The sequence below is a fragment of the Cydia pomonella genome, chromosome 5 (assembly GCF_033807575.1).
Source record: "Cydia pomonella isolate Wapato2018A chromosome 5, ilCydPomo1, whole genome shotgun sequence".
NCBI lineage: Eukaryota > Metazoa > Arthropoda > Insecta > Lepidoptera > Tortricidae > Cydia > Cydia pomonella.
Window position 1 is genome coordinate 21,284,351 of NC_084707.1, and position 17,015 is coordinate 21,301,365.

Sequence of the window (17,015 nt, forward strand, 5' to 3'; positions counted from 1 at the left end):
GGTGTGTGGTCACACTTCTGCTGCTATGTTTTCTGTGACCAAACTTGCCCGATTTTGTACCTACCCTCTTAATTAAGTTTAGAAAGCGTGCAATTAACGTATATACAAACTATACCGTTCTTGGCTTACATAACTTAAACTTTTAATTAAGGTCAGCAAAACACGGTCAGTGTTTCCGTAGGTAAATATGTACTTAACCATAAATTTTACTACTTGTATGCACTCTTAATACTGTTACAAGTAATATTTTGGGGTAAAAAAAACCTAAAGGAATAATATAAAATGTAAACTACAATAGTCAGTAACTAAGCTTTTATTGAAATCACTGAGGTTGGAAGAACCCGGCAACAATACTGCAAGAAGTTGCAGTTGAGGTAATCCTATATTTATATATATATAAGGTTTCTTAATAGTAAGACAAGTTTCTTAATAATAACCGGCTAGCATAGATTGCACAGACTCTACAGTACTTATTAATTCTTTTTTTAAACTAAAGCTTCAGGGAACAAATCGGGGTTAACGAACTCTTTTATTTAGATTTTGGTAGAAACAGCGATCCGAGGAACTAAATTTAGAAAATACAGGAGATGTATATGGGCGCCAGGGCCAGTCGATCTGGTCCAAATGTCATATAGTTAATAAAGGATGGGTCTAACCTCCAACATCGGGAATTGTACCCCAGCCGCCACGTTCTGTGTAGGCCTGGACGGATGGTTACAAAAGGTCAGCGACAGCTCACTACCGCTGGTATTATTTGGGGTTACCGGTGCATGAGGCAGGTGGTCGGAGACCGCGCGAGTTAGCCAGGTAGTTAGCGCCCCGCCGTGAACCCTGAAATTATTGTATACTCGTTAGGGCAAGTCACCTGATTACGGCTGGGATTGAATCCCAATTAATACTGTAGGGCGGAGATCGCCTTGATTTCAAGTTTGGAACACTAACACGATTCAACAATGCCCGACACGAATTTCGATTTACACGAAACCTTACCTAAAGGTTTAAAAAAAATGCAAAACTTACCCGTTGGTGGATAAAAGGCTTGCATGGAAATTATGCAGCTTATGTCAACACCCGGGGCACGCGATGTATCGCTCTTCAACGCAGCAACAAATTTAAGGTTAGCATGTTATGCCGGGGCTGAAAATACGCAACCTACATTAAAAAAGGCACTTTATTCTTACAAAATAAACAACGCAACCACTATAACACTTACTCAAATGGGCGATGGAGCCCGATCTCAAAGGGTATAGCCGATCCCGGCTCGAATCGAACAAAAAGAAGATCTCCCTTCCTTTCCGACATCTTGAGTGACAGATAGGCCGACGGGGTTGCCAAGTCCGAATTAGGCTCGTGCAAACACTACATGACTCCACAGACAAAACGATCGTTTATGGTTCCTTCGGTTTTATTTAAAAAGAACTAAACAACTGCGCAGAAATAACATAATGTTAAAGAAAAACCACTATAATTAAATAGGTTCTATGAAAAAAACACAGGAATGCGGGGAAGCGCAATGTTTCTTCCGGATTTGAAGCTGGCAATTCCGACCCATAGTGTTCGATCGCGCGTTAGCTAGTACGCTAATCCTTAGCTAGATGGCTGTAGGAGTTCGGAACTAACGCGAGCCTTACTTTTTTAATAATGAAGAAGAAAAATTACATTTTGTTGTTACAGTGCTCCCCTTCCCGAAGAAAATTTTGAGTCCGGCAAAATTTTGAGCTGGTCCCCAGCTCGCAAAACAAACCGCAGGTTTCAACAGCTCCCAAATGAACAGTTACACAATGTAAGGCAGAAGGGAAAACAACCATCATAATCGAACCCACGCACTAAACTATAAAATGATAAACACAGTTGGCTGTAAACCAGTTATCAAATACAAACTATAACAATTACTCCTACTCTCCCTTAAGAGGGAGCTTAACCTAAGTAAAACTTAACGCAGGTAGGAGAAGCTCGAAGCTTCCTTCCTAATGCGTCGCATCGCTATATATCTTGGCGGCGCAGTGAGCGACCTGAGTTGCGGGCTGCGCGTCCAGGGTATACGACGGAATATGGCATATAGCCAGTTAGGTTAAATGAATAACCTACGGTAATAACTGTGAGGTAACAGTCTATCACCAGGGAAAATAATTAATAGTAGTGTCCGATAGTTCGGCTTAGGAGCCACAGAACTACCGGTTGACACTCTTCACAGGAATGCTGTCCCTGCAGAGCGAAATCAGGGACTTCGCCCTGCACTGCCAACACACGCTGTGGATAGACAGCTTATAGCCAGTTAAATTGATCACGGAACAAACTTTTTAAGATTCCGGGCATGCCAGAACCCCAAATTTTTACCCGTATAAAAATCTTCTAACTCGTATACTAAATTCGAGAGTTTACGAATTACTCGGCACTTCGCATACTTAGGAGCAAGCTTAGCCATAAAGAATTTACCAGCGTCACTCAAAGGAAAAGTTCTTTTCATAACAACCTCACCCTCACTAAATTCAACCGACTGACGACCCCTATTATAATAACGCGCCCCTCTATCATGAGCTTTAATTAACAATAACTTAACCCGATCGAAAACTTCTCTCAAGCCGCCTAAAGATTCCGCGTACCGGTCTGGAGAGTCAATTGATAGGTTTAACTTCGAAGTTTGGCAATCTCCATAGACTTTACCGCAAGCAACAGCCTCCCTACCATGAACCAGAAAGAAGGGGGGATAACGAACTGTTTCACTAGTGGTGGAATTCATGGCAAACTGAACCTTCGGCAAAGCTACATCCCAAGCTCGATGATCATTCTGGACCATGATAGAGACGGACGTCATCAGGGTTTTATGGTAGCGTTCTACGGCGTTAACCTGAGGGCAATAACGCGGGGTGTAGTGAATTTGGGGAATAAAATATTTCTGAAACAAAGCTTTAAGCTCGCTGCCAGTGAATTGCGTAGCATTATCCGCAATCACTGTGCGCGGCACGCCGTGCTTGAGAAACACCTCATCCTCTAGACGCTGGGCAATAGTCTTTCCTACCGCACGCCTAAGGGGGAAAAACATCACGTATTTCGAAAAGCAACATAATACCGACAGAATGTAAGTATAGCCTGCCCGGGAACGAGGTAGTGGACCCACTAAATCGATACTAAGTGTGTCGAATGGACGCGAACAGTTCTTAGGATGTCCCATGGTGCCTATAGGAGGCTGTTGTGAGTTTTTATACGTAGCACAAACCTCACACCCTCGAATGAATTTAGCTACATCCTGGTACATTGAAGGCCAATAATAGAGTAGCGTTAATCGCTTGTATGTTTTAAAAACTCCCAAATGGGAAAGCTCCTCGTTGTGACATGTTCTAATTAAATCTTGACGTTGACTCGATGGTACGACCACCTTCCAGTCGAACTCCCCCGAAAGATTAAATTTACTTTTACAGTAACGCATAAGTTTATTGTTTTGAATCGCGTAATTCGGACAAGAGCCTGGGAAAACCTGACATCGCTTAAAGATCCTATTATACCACTCACACGTATGAATTTCCATCACGGGTACACTACGGGATAAAGCGTCTGGTACTACATGTTCTTTACCTTTACGATGTATGATTTCAAAGTCATAAGGGGATAACCTACAACCCCAACGTGCTAATCTGCCCGTCGGATTAGTTAAATTAAAGAACCACTTTAAACTGGAATGATCGGTAATCACCTTAAACCGGGGTCCGCCTTCCAGATATGGCCGAAAAATGCTCTATGCTGAAAACGACGGCTAGTGCCTCGCGCTCGGTTGCGGAATAATTACGTTCGGCGCGGTTTAACGAGCGGCTCGCGTAAGCTATTGGATGCTCCAGCCCGTCCGACATTAGTTGGGTCAAGGTTCCGGCCACACCGTACCCAGACGCATCACAATGTAGAAGGAAGGGCTTCGAAAAATCCGGGCACGATAATATCGGTGCCGTAACTAAGGCCGACTTGAGTTTTTGAAAGGAATATTGAGCTTCCTTCGTCCACGCGAAAGGAGGCGCATTCTTCCGAGTACTTGTTAAAGCATTTAAGGGGGCCGCGAGGTCACTGAAATTTTTAATGAATCTACGATAATAGGACGCGGTACTTACAAACATTTTCACTTCTTTACGGTTGGTAGGAACCGGGTAATCTATGATAGCTTGGATTTTGGAAGGATCGGTATGTAGTCCACGCTCGTCCACTACATAGCCGAGGTATTTAAGTTCCTTCCGGAAGAACTGGGACTTGCCAAAATTAATAGTTAAGTTAGCGGCTGACAAACGGTCCAACACACGAGTTAATAACGAAATATGTTCCTCAAACGTCTGACTAACAATGATGATGTCATCCAAGTACACAAAAAGCCTATCATTAAATTCGGGTCCAAACAACTTATCCATTAGACGCTGTTGGGTACCAGGTGCTCCAGTCAACCCGAAACACATAACCTTAAATTGAAACAAGCCGCGTTTAGGCACCGTGAAGGCCGTTCGTTCGCGCGAGGCCTCATCTAAAGGAATCTGCCAAAACGCGCTCTTTAAGTCGATTGAGGACAGAAACTTCGCGTCCCTCAACTGATCCAGAATACGTGATATATACGGTAACGGATACGCATCGCGTTTACTTACAGAATTTAACTTGCGACTATCCAAGCAAAAGCGTAACTCCCCATTAGACTTAGCTGTAAAAAGGGTAGGATTATTCCAAGCACTAGTACTAGGTTCAACTACGTCCTGCTCTAGCATCTCATCCAATTGACGGTTAAGCTCTACCAGACGATGTGGCGAGATTGGATAATAACGTTGTTTAATTGGAGGACTATCACCGGTATCTATGGTATGGGTGAGTAAGTGCGTACGCCCCAAACCTTTCCTCTCAAACGAAATACCCTCGAAACTACGAATAATCCCGTCCGCGATAGCACGTTGATCATGGGTCAACTCCTGAAAGGAGCAAAGGTGTTTTTCGGGTACGACCTCATCTACGGTAGGGTCCGAAGTTTGGTTCCCATACCGGCGAAACAATTCCGGTGCGATGTTAAACGCCTTAAAGAAGTTAACACCGAAAATCATGCGCGCACCGACGTCCGGTATCACATAAAATTTAATTTCGCGTGTTAAATTTTTAGCTTTAACAATCAAGTACATACACCCGATTATTCTTGAACGAGTTTTATTCGCAGCTATAATATGGGTATTATCCGTGGCAGAAACCAACTGAGCTCCCAATGACAAAAAGTCCTTATGCGAATTCGAACCTATGATACTGATCCCTGCCCCCGTATCCAGGAGGCCACGAAAAGAACGACCTAAAATTCCTACCGACATGTGCGGTCGCTCGTCTTTATTTATAATATACCGACTCCGAACCACCGAAACGGGAAGAGACATCAAAGTACTTACTATAAGGGGGTAATCAGGACAGTCTGGATTAACCCCAAGATTATCTTCACCAAAATCGACAAGATTACATGAGTTCCCACGCTCCCAATCGTAGGGACTCGATATACGGCGGTCCGGAACAATTAGTTTTTTGAAACCCCAGGCATCGTGCCTGTATCTGGCGAGGTAGAAGTAGAAGCCCGAGGGAAACAATTGGAACAATCCGGGTAAGACACCCCCGCCCTACCACATTTGAAACAAACTACACGTTTAGACTTACACTCCCTTAGACTGTGCGTATCTACACGACAACGAACACAGAACGGCTTCTCCAGAGGATTAGCTGCCTCAACTTTAGGACGCGAAGAGGTTTTACAACTCAAGTCTGCGGCCAAGGTAGACGACGAGGGTCTGGGAGGCTCCACAAAAGCATTGGCCCGCTGCCAGCTGTCCTCCAGCACGCGACACACCCTCTTCAAATCCTTTAAGGTAGTAACCGACTGGATGGCCAAAGGTACCGTATACTCCGGACGAACATTAATCGAAACTATGTCAAATTTCTCCTGATCCGACAATTCACTATTCAAACGGCTAAAATAGTTCTGCATAATGCTAATGTATGTAGAAATGTTCTCATTAGAACCCTGAGTACGATTCCTAATTTCTTTAAGTAAGCGCCTGTCATAATCGAATGGCAAAAATTCATCAATCATGGCGGTCTTCAATTGCTCCCACGTAGACACCTCTGCGCGTATACCGCGGTACCACATTAGTGCGTCGCCATCAAATAATTCTACCGCTGAAGCGAAAAGCCTAACTTCCGTAATACGACGCGAAGCTGCTAACTCCTCGACCCGCTGTAAAAAAGCCTTCACACACGTCCGACCATTAAATTTAAGATTTAAAGAGCTAACGGTCTGATATTTATTAAAGCACGAAGTTGCAGAAGCCATCGATGAAGTCTCAGGTTGAACAGGGTTCACCGACCCCTCAACAGCATCATCAAAGCCAACATTGGAATGAGTCGACACAAATACTGATAACATATTATCTAATTTTGAAAGGATTCTCATAAGTCTCTCCATTAACCCTGAATGTAAGGTAACATCTGTGGACCCCTCCGGATGAATCCGAGTTAATCGATGGTACAAATGATGCCCTAAAGCCTGTACCCGGTTAAGAGATTTCAAAGTTATGGGGGTCTTGGCGGCTGTGGTTAATTTCTCCAGTTCGCCCAATTTATCCTGGATAATGGTAAGTTCCTGGGCGATCTGCCCAACAAATTCCTCAATATCATCTGACGGTAACTCTTTTGCTAGCTTCCTAATTTGTTCCCTCAAACCCTTCACATCTTCAGCGGGAGTGACATCCCTTACTGACACTTCATATTCCAACTCATCTTTGTGTAACAAATTATAATTAATAGGACGGTCCTCCATTATGAACAATGTTACAATTGTTTACTACTAAAAGGTACAGTAACCTCCCACAGAGGAAAGCAAAATTAAATAAAAATTTAAAAAAACAAGTCTTAACACTTTGGTACACGACTGTCCCTTATCATTAAAATACCTTGGTTGGTGATACTCTGTAAGCATGCAATTTAATTTTTAAATTGTAATTAAGTTACGTTGAAACTAGTTCAACACTCATACACTTGAAACCCGGTAACCACAATAATAATTTTTATATGCTACATAGACTTAGTCTATTATAAAATAACTTAAGTAATACAGTAACTGCAAACTGTTAATTAATTATATTATTAATGTAATATCCAGAGCAACAAATTAATTAAGGATTTTAACACCCTGTGCTAAACATTACAACATAAGTAATAATAAACCCACACATGTATATAACTTAACCTATAATCATACCACATGTGGTCAACAGTATAACCTAACACAGTTATGCACTAATATTTTAAATTTAAATTTAAAAAACGTATGTAATTAATTTATGAGGATACAAGCTGCACTGTTTCTACCAAAACTCCCTTTAGCTAACACAATGTGACCAAAGAGGTTCGCTAATAATGTCCCACGTGGGCTGCCACTGTTACAAGTAATATTTTGGGGTAAAAAAAACCTAAAGGAATAATATAAAATGTAAACTACAATAGTCAGTAACTAAGCTTTTATTGAAATCACTGAGGTTGGAAGAACCCGGCAACAATACTGCAAGAAGTTGCAGTTGAGGTAATCCTATATTTATATATATATAAGGTTTCTTAATAGTAAGACAAGTTTCTTAATAATAACCGGCTAGCATAGATTGCACAGACTCTACAGTACTTATTAATTCTTTTTTTAAACTAAAGCTTCAGGGAACAAATCGGGGTTAACGAACTCTTTTATTTAGATTTTGGTAGAAACAGCGATCCGAGGAACTAAATTTAGAAAATACAGGAGATGTATATGGGCGCCAGGGCCAGTCGATCTGGTCCAAATGTCATATAGTTAATAAAGGATGGGTCTAACCTCCAACATCGGGAATTGTACCCCAGCCGCCACGTTCTGTGTAGGCCTGGACGGATGGTTACAAAAGGTCAGCGACAGCTCACTACCGCTGGTATTATTTGGGGTTACCGGTGCATGAGGCAGGTGGTCGGAGACCGCGCGAGTTAGCCAGGTAGTTAGCGCCCCGCCGTGAACCCTGAAATTATTGTATACTCGTTAGGGCAAGTCACCTGATTACGGCTGGGATTGAATCCCAATTAATACTGTAGGGCGGAGATCGCCTTGATTTCAAGTTTGGAACACTAACACGATTCAACAATGCCCGACACGAATTTCGATTTACACGAAACCTTACCTAAAGGTTTAAAAAAAATGCAAAACTTACCCGTTGGTGGATAAAAGGCTTGCATGGAAATTATGCAGCTTATGTCAACACCCGGGGCACGCGATGTATCGCTCTTCAACGCAGCAACAAATTTAAGGTTAGCATGTTATGCCGGGGCTGAAAATACGCAACCTACATTAAAAAAGGCACTTTATTCTTACAAAATAAACAACGCAACCACTATAACACTTACTCAAATGGGCGATGGAGCCCGATCTCAAAGGGTATAGCCGATCCCGGCTCGAATCGAACAAAAAGAAGATCTCCCTTCCTTTCCGACATCTTGAGTGACAGATAGGCCGACGGGGTTGCCAAGTCCGAATTAGGCTCGTGCAAACACTACATGACTCCACAGACAAAACGATCGTTTATGGTTCCTTCGGTTTTATTTAAAAAGAACTAAACAACTGCGCAGAAATAACATAATGTTAAAGAAAAACCACTATAATTAAATAGGTTCTATGAAAAAAACACAGGAATGCGGGGAAGCGCAATGTTTCTTCCGGATTTGAAGCTGGCAATTCCGACCCATAGTGTTCGATCGCGCGTTAGCTAGTACGCTAATCCTTAGCTAGATGGCTGTAGGAGTTCGGAACTAACGCGAGCCTTACTTTTTTAATAATGAAGAAGAAAAATTACATTTTGTTGTTACAATACAAAATGGAATTAAAATAAGTGTCTATTTCTCTATTTGTAATTATATTTTGCATAGTCTTTGAGGAAACACAGTATATTTTGAATGGAAAAAATTTGAATGGAAAACTGATAGAATATGAGATTATAAAGCAATTAAAACTCAAATGACCAATACTTTTGATAACTGAATGTACATACTGATGAGTGTTATTTTATTTTATAGGTACACGTAGGTATACGAAGGAACAGTTGTTAAGAGGAAAGGGGACGGCTGCTTCTCCATACAAACGTAGTCCCCATTTTCCTCTCTGGACACTGATATTATGGATAGTTATACCGAACAGGTATTTTTGTCTACTTCTAGTTGTATGTCGAATATACTTTGAGCTAGGAAAATTAAATGTCCCTCACGTGATGCTTAAACCGCAAAACACACGAATTGGAAATACGTCGATCCCGTGACGTGGCCCGATATAGCGTAGAAAAACGCAAAACACTAAATGTATAAGGTAAAATCAAGTAGGTACTTTCTTCACTTTTCTCTTAATTTGTTAACAAATTTAGCGGAGGACTAGTGAGTACGGGTTTCAAGAATTGGATCTTATCATACAAAATAGTAAGATAAAAATGTTTACGAAGCATAACCACTTTATTGTGCCCTCGTGCCCTTTTATGGAGCCCATTGTGAGTGACAGAGAATTCAAAATAAGCGCATACGAATTTAGCGACCTTAAACAGTTTAGATACTTAGTTACATTCGTCTAAATATATTTTTGAACTTGCTGCTGGGAAAGAAAGGAGGCGAGGCTAGGCAACGTGGAATGATTTCAAATAAGGTAAGATTTCGATATTGTCAAATTCACAGGAACTCGGACAGCGGTATCATTACCAGTGGATATCTGTACCCCTAGTGTAAATAAATTAGATTTTGAAACGTGACGTACGCGTTTGCATTTAGTCTCATTTTGTATTTGATTTAGAAAGAGCGCGCCAAGCGGGACGTTTTGGAAACTCAAAATCCTATACAAAATGATTTTGAAATGAGACTTAACGCAAAGGCGTTCGTCACGTTATGATGTCGATAAAATTTACACTAGGGTAACGGCGGCTATTAACGCGGGTATCAAAATCGACGTCTAACACCGCGGTGTTTACAAATACGCATTTTGCAAGCAAATAGATCTATTCCCTAAGAAATAAAGAATACACAAAACAAGCTCATTCATTGGTCTATTGTGCCCATTAGTGTGCATTTGTGTGAGTGTAACAAAAAACTCGCGATTCGTCAGTTTGTGCGACGGCGGCGCAAGAACCGGTTGTTCCATACAGACGCGTGACACCACAGGTAAGTGCACTCCAATCTTACTTAGTGTTTTACGTAATAGTTATGGCAAAAAAACTAGTGCAATGCCTTTTAAGAGGTTGTGTATTGTTTTCTACACGATTTTGAATTACTTTTAACTTAGTTTTTGACCGGGAAATACGTTTAAAATTGAAAATAAAATACAGCGGTGATAGGCGCCAATTACTTCTATGGTAAGTAATTCCGTGGTATGCCACGGTAATAGAAAAAGTGGTAGTTTTGTTATTTACTCTTTAGTTTTGGTACAAATTATCAATTTTATAATTTATTTTATTTATTCCAATCTTGATCTATTCACGCTATTAAAGAGCTATTTCCGTGGTATGGAAAGTATTCAACTAACCCTTAATTTTTAACAAAAACTTCAGCACCGATTTCCTTGTTTCTATGGAAACCCTTAATCTGTCAACTTTTTTTATTTTGAGTTAAAACCTAAAATTTACTTGCCAGTTATGTGATTTTGTCTTTACAAGAAGCTTGTAATATACGTGTTTGATTTGATTTGAATAACCATCTGTGTTTTATTCTTTTTATGGGTCGGAATTAGGTTTGATTAAACTCCAAATTAAGCCTATTACCGATGGTATGATCAGATTACCCTCGGTAATAGAATGTATAGAAATCTATTACCGACCCAGAGAAATATCGAATGGGTCGGTAATAGGCTCTTAAAGAGTTATCTATTACCGAGTGACTATTTGGTATTGTATTGAAATATCGCAATTAGGGTACCGCAAGTACAGATTTCGTTGATAAAATTTAGACTTCAGTTATCATTATCAGATTTAAATTCTTCTGTTTTCTGATTCAGTTCTTACTCTGACAAGGAAGGGTACCCAACTGCCGGACAATTCCGATTAGATTTTTTTTTATATAATTTTATTTATACAGTAGTCCAAAATCTCACACATGATTTTTTTTAGCTTTAAGAATCAGCAATAAGAAAAGTGCTGTGATTTGTTAGTTATAAACGGGTAAATTATAACACATAATATGTGAGAGACTTTATTTAACTTAATTACCTTATCAAAAATATTAGAAATAAAAAAATTCATGTTTTTATATATAGTCGAAATTTTATAAGGTGCACGTTTACCATTTCACTGTGGTAAACTGTCACTCAGGTGGTAAACGTCCAGCTTATAAAATTTCGACTATAATTTACGCTGTGCCTTATGAGAAAATGTTACTTACTTGTTTTTTTTTTTTTGTGCAGCTAATTATGTCAGTAAGACAAATTCTTATCAATCTTTATAGCATTTAAAAATTACTTTATTTAATAACAGGCAGGCCTATTTGTCATATACGTCCTTAGTAAAACTTTACTAATAGTAATTTTTGTTGTTTTACATGTAAAACATTCAACTTATAACTTGTTATACAGGTACTCGTGGGTACTTGGTAAGTTAACTATTTAATAGTATTTGATTGTGCCAAAGTGTAATTATAATCTCTTCGAATATATCTCTTATTTTTAAACATACTCCTATAGTTTTATTTTTTATTTTTGTGTCATTATTAAACTTAATGACACAAAAATAATATACAGAACCCACGTCGTTATTATTGTTTTAACCCTCGGTATTAGGTTTCGAATTTTGAGTTTGGTTTCTATTAACGAGTGCAGAAAAATCATGCCAATTGTACCCTCGGTAATTAAAGCTCAATTCGCGATAATAGAATCACAGCCTGTCCCTTGCCACGGTAATAGAAGATTTGGTTATTTTGGCTTCAAAAAATATTTTAATACATATAATAACCCAAAATGAATCCAAAAACGTGTGAAACGAAAAGTTCATTAAATGCTCTGATGAAAAAAAAATATTCCTGGCTGTTAGACAGCATTGATACCCTTAATTTTTGGATCTCTTTTGAAAAGTTCCTTAACTACCACGGTAATAGGTGCCTTTACCCTAGGGGTATTGTCGTTTAACACGAAATAGTAATCCGGAGCAGTGCGTGACAACTCAAGCATCCGTGTGTTTGGAATCTCAGCCAGTAAGCATGCACACAAATTTTAATTACTACGGGATGAGCGGGGATTGAAATTTATTTGTGTACAAGTAATCTAGTCTTTACGACAGGTAGATTCATACTAACAACGACACATTTTACTATGAAAAACGTTAAACATTATTTGGACGTTATACATGCCGACGGTCCGGATTTTGAATACACGTGTTTGTTATTTCAGTTGATTTCAAAATGCACTTTAGCTATTAATGTTCAACCAGTAGCCAAAGTAACTATGCATAATATAATACTTAAAATCAAACACGAAGACAAAGGCCTTTACAACGACTGGTCGTGAGCTGACATATTCAATAATGCATCTGTTTCTTTCTTTTGCTTTCCAATTGCATACTGTTCCAGCAACATAAATCCATGTTTGATTTACCAAGAATAATATGGTAAAATTTTCTAATTGATTCAAAATAATTCATGCAAATGTCATGTAAGTACACTGATCCCGGCCCAGCGGCTCAAAAGCAAATGGCGCCTTTGCCGATTTCAGTGCGGTCTGCCAATGCATGCAGGGACTGCTACCTACTACTGAATAATTTACGTTGAGCACATTGAAGTTTACGAAGCTCCCTTGATACACCAATCGGAGTCGACTTCAGCCTAATTTTCCTGTTTGAATGGAGTTCTGATTAGTGGCTTACATACTTTGGATTTTTAATGACCTACGTAATTTTGATGCTTCTAACTTTATGCTGTTGCGTTTCGTTATTATTTATTTACGGTTTACGTAATCACTTTATTTACCTTAAATTTAGAAACATATTCAAATGAAAATGTATTTACACTGACTTTTTTCGAAGATTTCATCGGAGTCATCAGAACTACTGTTTAATCGAACCCATTCGTAATCTATAGGCCTTATTAAGGTCAGTTTTGTAGGCAAGCCCACGCTATCAGCTCCATCATCTACTTATAAACGGTGTTTTGATTAAATCTGACATGCACGCATAATCCGTGTGACGAGCACTTACCAATGACATACGAGTATCCATCGAGCGTCAGGACGCATTTCCTCGCCGCGCCCGACGCGGATCGATGCCTGACTGCCCTAGGTGCTGCCCCTAGGGCTCTGCCCCCGCCTGGATCGCTGTGGCACTTATGAACCAGCTCCTTGTCACTGACACTACTCCCGCCGTCGACCGAGCCCTGCCTGCTGCCTTCAAGCAGCGCTTTACCTCGACGCATCATTACATCACACGCTATCTCCACTCAATAACATCTTAGGCGTTTTCACTTAAAAACATCTCACTCACTTCACCAAATTCAGCACTTCACTATACTAATTCGTCACCAAACTCTGGTCCGCACAACCGTATTTTTTTGATGATCAATCACTCAACCTAGTGATTTGGATATGTTTAGAGTTTCGACACTGTATGTTTTGATATGTAACAGCTAGACGTCGTAAATATCGCGGGTAATTTCGACATTTTCATTGCCTCGCTGCGGGGGTCATAAATCAAGAAATTATTAGCTATAAGTGATAGTATACTTTTTGTTAATAATGGCGAAAGATAAATATAGAGCGTTATTAATTGATAATGTTGTAATCTTGTTTGATAAAATCGTGAGTTAATATTAATCAACATTTAAACAGCAATTCTTGGCTTCAACCAGTTTCTGTAATGTTTAACACAAACTTTTAGTTGTTAATTTCGTATTATAATTGAAGAAAGATCTAATAAGAAACTTGACGCTTGACGTTTGGTAATTACGAAAACCGTCATTCCTCAACATTTAAATTGCTTTCAAAGTTCAGCATTTCATTTCAGCATTTTCACGCGTCATATCAAAAGAAGGACCATGTTTGACATAAACAGGACGGGACATAACCGTCTAAAACGGGACAAGTAAATCGAGTGCCAATCGATGTCATCTCGAGCCCTTTCGGAGTCGTTTAATCAGTCGATTAAATTAGCGTTATAAATGGATGATCATGACTTCATCGCGTTAATCGTCTTACGGTAATCTCTTTATGTAGGTTATTCTAATGATGGCAGATACAATAGATAGTACAAATTTCTAGTGTAAGTAATTCTGATTAAAATATGTATGATTCACAAATTTGTTAATAATGTGTGACTTTGGTGACAAATTTAGGAGTATTTAACTCACTTGTATTGTCACCAGTATCCATATTGTTATAATTGAATCAAATGCAAATGGGAAAACTGAAGCTTTAGATAATAAGGGTTTGTGGGAAAAGCATTGTTGTTGTTTAATAAGATTTTCTATGAAACTCAGATCCTATTTTTTATAATAGTAAACAACGTTGTTTGAGTTGGGAAGTATAGAGAGAGAAAGAGGAATTAAATAAAAACATAAAACACATTCCTTGGAAACGAAGCTTAGAGAACTTAATGTAAGTAAGATTGTGTTTTGAACCGGGCTGTCAGAGCGGACAAAGGATAAATTTCATGAAAGAGTTCAAAAGAAAAATGGTAAAGTGAGTTTTGAAATATTAATCGATGTAAAAGCTTGTTTTTTCAGACTTCAAAAACTGGAACCCGTGCTGCCGGTAGCACCGCTCGTTGACCGCCGTTAGCATGCTGGGTAAATAACATGTTTAATTTTCTTTGAAAAGCGGGGAAAGCTATTTATTCTTACTCAAATTATACATTTACGAAACGGTCAAAAGACTTTCAATCTTAAAAATAAAAAGAATCCTTTGTATATTTTCTCAAGGTCTTGACAAAGTTAGCGGCGTCTCAATAATTACACCACACGTTAATTTGCCGTCTAATTAAGATCGGTTAGCGCCGAATTCAAACGGAGAACAGAATATTCTCGGCAACAACGCAACATAATTTCGAACGTTTGTTTGCCCAGGAACGTTCTTTTTTTCAAACAGCTCGTAATTCACTTGACTATGGTACGGGCATTCAGCCATACACAGGTGGGAACACGGAAATCTATTTTCAAGTCGACGAGTGTTGTTTTTCCGCCATAGTTACGCGTACGCCGGGCGTCCATAAAACATTGCGTCATAGCTAGCCGGGGGTGGGGGGTGACCCCCCATTTGTAAACAGATTGTGACGTTGTCCACTGGAATTTGCCAAATCGGGACCAACAGGTGGTCCCTTCTGCACGAATGAGCTGTCAAGGTACGTGTTTTAATTTCGCGTGTTGGATTTTAATTTTTTAATGTTTTTATTTTTTTCAAAACGCTCCAGATTTAAATTTTCAGCCAGAAACGTACCGCTTGTAGCGGACGGAGACCGGTGCTTTCGGGGCGTTTTACGCCGCTATACCGCGACGCGACCGTTACGCGTGGAAGGCTGCGCGCGACTGTCGCCTCGGACACATGGTTCCTGCCGCCACAGGTAGCTGATTGCTGATTGCTGATATTCGAAGGTCCGAATTCAAAACGGGGGTTGCCCAACGTCCGCTAGCTAATGCCCTATTGGGAAACTCGAGCCAGCTAAACGTTTTGTATTATTGGCTGCGGCAGAATTAATTGAATTTGCGTTTGGATTAAGTTTTTTATCCTGCGTAGATTGTTTGTTGCTAGACAAACCTATAAAAATTGTTGACTATGATCAATAATTACACCTGTCATACTAAATTGCAACCAGGTGCAAACTTTTTGCCATAGGTAGTGCATAATTAGAATTCTATGCCCTCATAAGTCCCAATATCATTTTAAAAGAACAACACCATCGAATTTTGAACTATAATGGAATAAAAGAAGGTTCCAAATTCAAAATTGCAAAAATCACTCTGGGACTTACGAGGATACGTACCTACCTGAAGCAAAATTTTAAATGGTTTCTTGGTCTTAAATTAAAAGGAAATAAATATTGGACATTCTTACACAAATTGACTAAGCCCCACTGTACACTCAAGAAGGCTTGTGTTTAGGGTACTCAGACAACGATATATATAATACACAAATAGAAAACACCCATGACTCAGGAACAAATATCTATGCTCATCATACAAATAAATGCCCTTGCCGGTTCTTAAGTTCCTATCATTCCATTTCGCCATTTGCACCTTCATGTATGGTGCAATAAAGATTAAATAAATAAGTTCTAAAGTTTTTTATGTTACCAGTTACTACTTTCAATAGAGCCGTAAATCATAGCATTCGTTGATTTTGTGCATACCTACTTTTGAACCTATTCGTTACTATGTTGCAAAATTTGGAGTGTACATAATAAATAATTAGGTCTTTTCTTTCAATATGAAACATATTTGATATCTAGGTAGGTATCTATATTTCTTCTATGACATTAAATGTTTTCCGAATAACGTATTCTGCTAGCTTAGTTGTTTTGTAGATTCGAAAAGGGACCATACAGATAGATACTACAATCAAATTCTTGTTTTGACATTTATTATTTTTTATTTCCTGGTTTTTTTTTGATAAATATGTTTATATTTTGTAAACATTCTCTGATTTTTTAAATATAATTTTATATCTATTATGTAGGTGCATTATAGCGAATAAGAGTTTGAAGTCGATATATTGAATCTAAATATTAAAAATATCACCTTGTTTTGAGATACGCATTTCCATAAGTTATCAGAGTAAGTAATAGGTATAAATAAGGCCCTCTCGGCACATTGATGGATTGGGATCATTAATATATGCGATCTCATTTGAATAATAATCAGCTTACATAACATAGGTATAAAAAGAGTATCGATCACAAGTTTCTACGTCTAGATACTTGAAACTGTTTGCACCCGTATTGTTAATGTAAAATTGATTGATTGATCTTGATTCAGGTCTATGAATCTATTATTGAATTGTGATGATTGATTTTTAT

The 17,015-nt window shown here is 39.0% G+C and overlaps 1 protein-coding gene across 2 annotated transcripts in view; it reads right to left on the reverse strand.

The window, feature by feature from the left end:
- Window positions 1–15,521, reverse strand: part of LOC133518075 (dual specificity calcium/calmodulin-dependent 3',5'-cyclic nucleotide phosphodiesterase 1) — a 298,642-nt gene extending 283,121 nt beyond the window's left edge. The window contains exons 1-2 of one of the 2 annotated variants that reach the window (XM_061851645.1): window positions 15,440–15,521; window positions 13,212–13,683 (exon numbers count right to left, since the gene is read on the reverse strand). In XM_061851645.1, the coding sequence (XP_061707629.1) occupies window positions 13,212–13,428 (217 nt within the window). In that variant the 5' untranslated portion in view covers window positions 13,429–13,683; window positions 15,440–15,521. Of the gene's footprint in view, window positions 1–13,211; window positions 13,838–15,439 lie in introns of those variants that run through there. The other variant, XM_061851647.1, reaches the window with a different exon arrangement.
- Between the last annotated feature and the right edge of the window lie 1,494 nt (window positions 15,522–17,015).